Source organism: Phaseolus vulgaris, chromosome 5, assembly GCF_000499845.2.
Source record: "Phaseolus vulgaris cultivar G19833 chromosome 5, P. vulgaris v2.0, whole genome shotgun sequence".
NCBI lineage: Eukaryota > Viridiplantae > Streptophyta > Magnoliopsida > Fabales > Fabaceae > Phaseolus > Phaseolus vulgaris.
In genome coordinates, this window is record NC_023755.2 from 21,088,573 (window position 1) to 21,094,870 (window position 6,298).

General features: G+C 34.0%; 1 protein-coding gene across 1 annotated transcript; it reads right to left on the bottom strand.

The window, feature by feature from the left end:
* Positions 1-667: 667 nt before the first annotated feature.
* LOC137834115 (uncharacterized) lies at positions 668-3,434 on the bottom strand. The gene is made up of 6 exons (XM_068642178.1): positions 2,961-3,434; positions 2,152-2,478; positions 1,931-2,057; positions 1,457-1,822; positions 936-987; positions 668-785 (listed from the first exon to the last, which is right to left on the bottom strand). The coding sequence occupies exons 1-6, from the start codon at positions 3,432-3,434 to the stop codon at positions 668-670; spliced, it is 1,464 nt and encodes a 487-aa protein (XP_068498279.1).
* Between the last annotated feature and the right edge of the window lie 2,864 nt (positions 3,435-6,298).

Consider the following 6,298-nt stretch of genomic DNA (forward strand, 5'->3'; position numbering starts at 1 on the left):
AGAGCTTACTGTGAGAGAGGATTTGCACGGTTCTTGTTCTCTTAGTATTTGGTGATTCGGTCACTGACTTGGGCGTTGGAGTGCGATCGGCCGCAGCGGTGCCGCTCTGTTTCTTTGCAGGTTCTTGAGGTGGATCTCGAAGAGGAACGGAGGTGTGAAGCGGTGCGCACGTCGATCCTTTGACGAGGCAGTTTCCAGCGTTCCGGTCAACAGGCAGGATCAATAATTATTATTATTATTATTATTAATATTATTATTATCATCATTATCTTCAATATTATTATCTTTATTATAATTATAAAATTATATTTTTTTATATTTTAATATATATTAATATAAAATAATATTATTAACATTACAAATTATCATAAACTATTATTAACAATATTATTATAATTTTATCATAATTATTTTTATATTATTATATTTTTATTATTATTATCTTTATTAAATTACATCAACTTTTTTTTATCAGCAAAGAATAAATAAAATAAAATGAGGTACTTCACGGGTGCTCCAACCCTTATACAAAACACCCAAAACAAGTTTCATAGTACCAACACACTAACCATGAACCTACCAAAGCAAGATATAGAATCCCAGCCAACTCAATTACATCAACCCACCAAAGGGATTACACCCTCAAACAAGACATAAAATCTAACTACTAAACAAGATCTTTGACAACAGGCTGAAGAGCTCCAAATAACCAAGTGCCTACATCAACAAATTGGTCTTGCAAGGGGGATACATAAACCAAAAGACATGCATAAAGCACTTTACCACTTCATAATATGGACAGGACAATAGCCATAAACAACACACATCAATCTATCAAAACTCATGCATCATATAGATCCAACGTCAAACCGAATGTAATAAGACAAATACACTTTCCTTTATCAGAACCCAAGAGCAAAACCATCAACTCAAACCTGCCAGATAGAAAAACCAAGAAACCTACAAAACACACCACAACCTCCAAACCTGAACAAAAATATAAACCAAAACCATTAACCATGGAACACCAAAAATCAATATTTCAAATACCTCATACAACATTGAGGTTCCAAACACCAGTCTGAGTAAGAGAAATCAACCAATTTTTCTTTTACCGTGACCCAAGACCAAGTCTTCCTTTGTACCACCGTAAAAACCTCCACTAAATCTACACGCCCATTCTAAAAAACAACCTTATTCTTGTGGTTCCAAATTTCACTTACAATACCTACCCAAATGCCCCCCCCCCCAGCACTTAATAATAGCATGTTTCACACCTATAGGTTTAAACATCTTAAAATGCATTTTGCATCACAATATAGAGCCAAAGAAGATCCCAACCACTCGAGACACATTCCCCAAATTCTACAAGAGACCCTACACTCAAAAAATAGATGCCTTACCGTTTCTTCTTCCACCCCACAAAGGGGACAACGAACACACGCCATAGGTATACCACGTCTCAAGAGATTGTCCTTAGTGGCAATCGCATTATGTAACACCCTCCAAGCCGTAAAATGTGAAGAAGGTAGAGTCTTTAATGTCCAGAACTCCGCAAAAGGCTCCGCCGACCGTGCAACCTCCTTCCCTAAGAGAATATTATAGGTTGTCATCACAGAGAAGTCTGTAGAAACTACATCCCTCCAAATCCATTTATCGGTCTTATTTTCACCCTCTTTTGTTAACCTCTTGTTATCCAATACATGCAATAAGAGATCAGCCAGACTAGATTCCCACACAAAGAGATTCCTTCTCAAACTCAATTCCCACGACCAACTATTATTACTCCAAACCCCAACTTGTGATATAGTGCGACCAGTATCTAAGGAAATCGAAAAAAAGTCTAGGGAATTTATGCATTAAAGCAACATTGTCCACACACTTATCCTCCCAAAACCTAATTTCTTTTCATCCCCTACTTCCCACCTACCTCTGTCTTCAAAGTCATTACTCCACTCCTCTAAATTCCAAACTTTCCTTATGTCCCTCCACCATAACGATTGCTTACCATTCTGAACTTGGGACCTTAACCCCCCTCCACCCACCATACTTAGAATCTAGAATATTCTTCCATAAACTTCTTTTTTCAGACTTAAGTCTCCAAATCTATTTCCTCAAAAGAGTCGAGTTAAATTTCCTTATATCAATTACCCCCAATCCACCTTTGTCTTTTGACTCACACACCTTACGCCATGCCACCCAAGCAATTTTCCTGTTCTCTGAGCCCCAATCCCACAAAAATCTCTTTTGTATCTTTTCCACTTCTTTCACCACAGTAGCCGGCATACAAAATACGGAGACATAAAATAACGGTAAGGATGTAAGCATCGATTTCATAAGACATACTCTGCCAGCCAAAGAAAGGGATTTCCCTTTCCAAGAGCACAACCTACTCCGTAACTTATTGAGCACCCCTTCCCAAAAAACACACCTCTTATGATTCCCGCCCACCGTCACCTCCAAATAACTAAAAGGTGCCTTCATAATATCACAGTTAAGAATAGAGGCAAAAATCACTGTCTGACTGATGTTCACACCCACTTCGCCAACCTTACTCTTGGAATAATTAACCTTAAGACACGAGGCAAGTTCAAAGCACTTCAAAATTGATTTTAATGTCCAAACACTTTGAATTGAGGCTTTACAAAAAAATAAGGTATCGTCTGCATATTGCAACATACTCACCTTTACTCGCCCTTCCCCAACCTCAATACTCTCTACTAACATCTTCTCTTCTGCCTGTCTAACTACCCCTGCAAGTCCTTCAGCCGCAATGAGAAAAAGAAAGGGTGCTAACGAGTCTCATTGTCTTAGACCCTTCACTGGTTTGAACTCAGTTGTTGGGCTTCCATTTACCAACACAGATATGGAGGAAGATTTTAGATAGTTTTTTTCCATTCAATCCACTTTCCACAAAATCCCAATCTTCCTAACATGTAGTAAATAAACTCCTATCTTACTGAGTCATGGGCCTTTTCATAATCCACCTTAAACACCGCACGTTCCTTCTTATTCCTCTTTACCTCCTCAAGGGTCTCATTAGCAACTAACACACTATCCAACAAACTTCTTCCTTTCAGAAAAGCAGACTGTCTAGGATAAATAACTTTATCCAACACCCTTTTCAACCTTGAAGAGAGAATTTTAGATACAATTTTATACACACATCCCACCAATGAAATTGGCCTAAAGTCATTCAAAAGTTGTGGATTTACAACCTTTGGGACAAGAGTAATAAAGGAAGCATTAGTACCTTTCGGCCAACTTCCACCCTCTACAAATCTTTGTACCGCAATCATCACATCTCCTTTTAAAATATCCCAACAAAATTTTAAAAAACCAAAATTAAACCCATCCGGGCCATGACTTTTAGAGTTGTCACAGTTCCAAATCGCCTCCTTTACTTCAGCTTCAGAGATAGCTCCAACCAACATTTCATTATCCTCTCTAGTGATACCCTTAAACCGAACATTATTCAAACTAACTTGTTGTCTTTCCCCCCGCTGAATCTGCCCTCAAAGAATTTCTTCACTCTGAATTTTACTTCAATCGGGTCATCACACCACTGATCGCTGACCTTGATGCCATTAATCCCGGTTTGCATCCTCCTCCACTTAATACTTGAATGATAAAACTTTGTATTCAAGTCGCCCTGACTTACCCAACTCATCCTTTCTTTTTCCTGTAAAATCGATTTTTGTTTAACTCTAGTTTGCCCCAAGTCAGCTAAAAGTTGTCTCCTTTCTTCCTCTGTCTTCCACACTCAACTCCCCCTCATCATCGTTTTCATCCAGAACTTGAATTTTCTTTTCCAACTCCACTCTTTGTTCATTAACATCTCTAAATACAAATTTGTTCCAACTCCTTATGTTAAACTTTAACCTTTTCAATTTCTCCTTAAAAACATACAACCCGTTTCCCCTAAGTACATAACTTTCCCACTTAGTCCTTACAAGCTCCTTAAACCGAACATCTTTTTGCCATACATTTAGACATCTAAACGGTTTTAGGCCCCAATCAATATCTATATCCTTTAAAATTAAAGCACAATGGTCCGAAACAGATCTCCCTTCTACATAATGTTTACTTCCCGACCACTTCTCTAACCATTCAAGGGAGACTAAAATTCTATCTATTTTGCTCTTAACTGTCCCATTAGGTTTATACCAAGTAAACTTTCTACCCACTAACAGAATATCAACCATACTAGAATCAACTTATTAATTAAATATTTTCATTTTGTTATATATCCATATAAGATAAAATTACTAGTATTAATATTATAAAAATATTATTAAAACTAAGAAAATTATTATTATTATCATAATTAGTTTTATTAATATTATGTTAATTAATATTATTATACTTATATTAATATTGTAAAATTTACTAACGGATAAGATTAACGTTTAATTACTTGCGAATATTGATTGGTGTTCAACTAGTGAAGGATCTTATTGATAGATATTGGTTTGAGCTCATTTATAGATGAATTTTACCAACAAATATTGATTTGTGCTTAATTACTGAAAATTCACGAATAAGTACAAATATTATAATTTTTTTTTATATTTACTGGTTAAATTGGTCGATAATCGACAAATACAAATTCATCGATAAAATCCATTGATAATTTATTTATCAACGGACACAATTCTTCGATAATTTTTCTTCCGTAAATCAATAATTTCTTCTATAGTTACATATAAAATTATATTTATATTTTTTTATACATTTATGTGTGTAGTGGTAATTTTTTATTATAATTTACTACTTTTATTTATATAACGTTAGGAATAATTTTTTTAAAGCTTACATTATGATTTTAATATATACAAGTGACATTTTAAACTAAAATTGAGAATTTAACTAAAATTATAATTTGTCTAAATCTGAAGACTAAAATAATAGATAAAAAAAATTATTCTAAAATCGCATATTTGAAAATAAAACTTAGTTTCAACACCCATCTTCTATAATTGCACATTTGTCATTCATATACCTCCAAATTTTTTTTTTCTCTCATGTATGAAGCAAAGACAAGATATGGAGTGGAGAAATAAAGGAAAACAGAAACCATCACTCTTTGGTGCGTCTACTGATTTTGTGATCATATCTTATTTTTGTCAATGTTAGAAGATGGTTAATAGTTTTGAAGGTTTTATTAATTCTAAACTAATTTTTGTACAGGACTCCTGCTATTTTTCAGAAGGTTTTAGGAACTTTTTCTTAAATAAAAAAAAATTGTTTTTGGTTATACTAAGATCAGTAGAAACTATCTTTTTTTTTTATCTATTTAGACAGTAATAATAGATGTCGTTTCTACAACTCTTTGGTTTTTTAGAATTACATGGGAATTATTACATTTTTTTAGAGTTATGTAGGAATCATGACCTCTATAGGCTGTAATATTTATTTGTTGTTTTCATGATAAAGAAATCATCAAAATAAAAGGAACAAATAAAAAATTCACTTAAGTGGTTACCTTTAAAATTATTTGCCCCAACAATGAAGGTGGTACAGTGTGAAAAATAAACAATATTATTAAAAAGATTGAATATAAAACAGAAAAAGTTGAGCATGATTTTACTGGTAACATAAATGTTTTTTGTCTGAATGGCAGTCATATTAATATCATTGTCAAAAATGAATCGAAGCAAGGGTGTTGGAAGATTAATATAGATTTAGACATCACCATCAAGATGTCAAAGGGTATAGAGGTAGAACAGATGATGAAGAGTGTTAAACCACATGAAGAGGAGCACTATCACCAATCAGTGGCCTTGGAGGTAGAGCTACACATCCCATTATTAAACCAATGACCTCAACAAGTTATTCTTGTCAAGAAATTAGGAAACTTTATAAGAAGGACGTATATTTGTAAGGGATTTTAACAAAGCAAAATTGATGGGGCAGTTTGTGCACTATATTCATTCTGATCTAAAACTGGATAACCACAATGAGTAGTGGGTATGCGATCCTCCAACGTAAACAATATTACTCCATCTTGGTCCCCACGATTTATATTCTCTCTTTAGATACCTTTTCATTGTGGAAAACAGGTCCCCACCATTAATTTTACCTCTTCCATACCTTATTACTCATTCATATTCATATGTATACTCACTGGGCCTTTTCCAAAATTTTGTCCATTAGTCATTTGTGTGACCATTGATTCTAATCTCAAGTATCAATCCAATGTATAACTTTTTTTCTCTCTTGCCTTTAAAAACTATTTTTCAATTTAACTTTTTATTTTTATATTATGATATTTGATCAATAAAACATAGATTTGATA

Excerpts from the sequence above, each read along its gene's own strand:
- LOC137834115 (XM_068642178.1), bottom strand. The coding sequence starts at position 3,434 with ATGTTGGTTGGAGCTATCTCTGAAGCTGAAGTAAAGGAGGCGATTTGG. Across the intron at positions 1,823-1,930 it reads TAATGACTTTGAAGACAGAG|ATACTGGTCGCACTATATCA; the intron begins GTAGGTGGGAAG and ends CGATTTCCTTAG. Across the intron at positions 786-935 it reads TTGGTTTTTCTATCTGGCAG|TGGTAAAGTGCTTTATGCAT; the intron begins GTTTGAGTTGAT and ends CATATTATGAAG.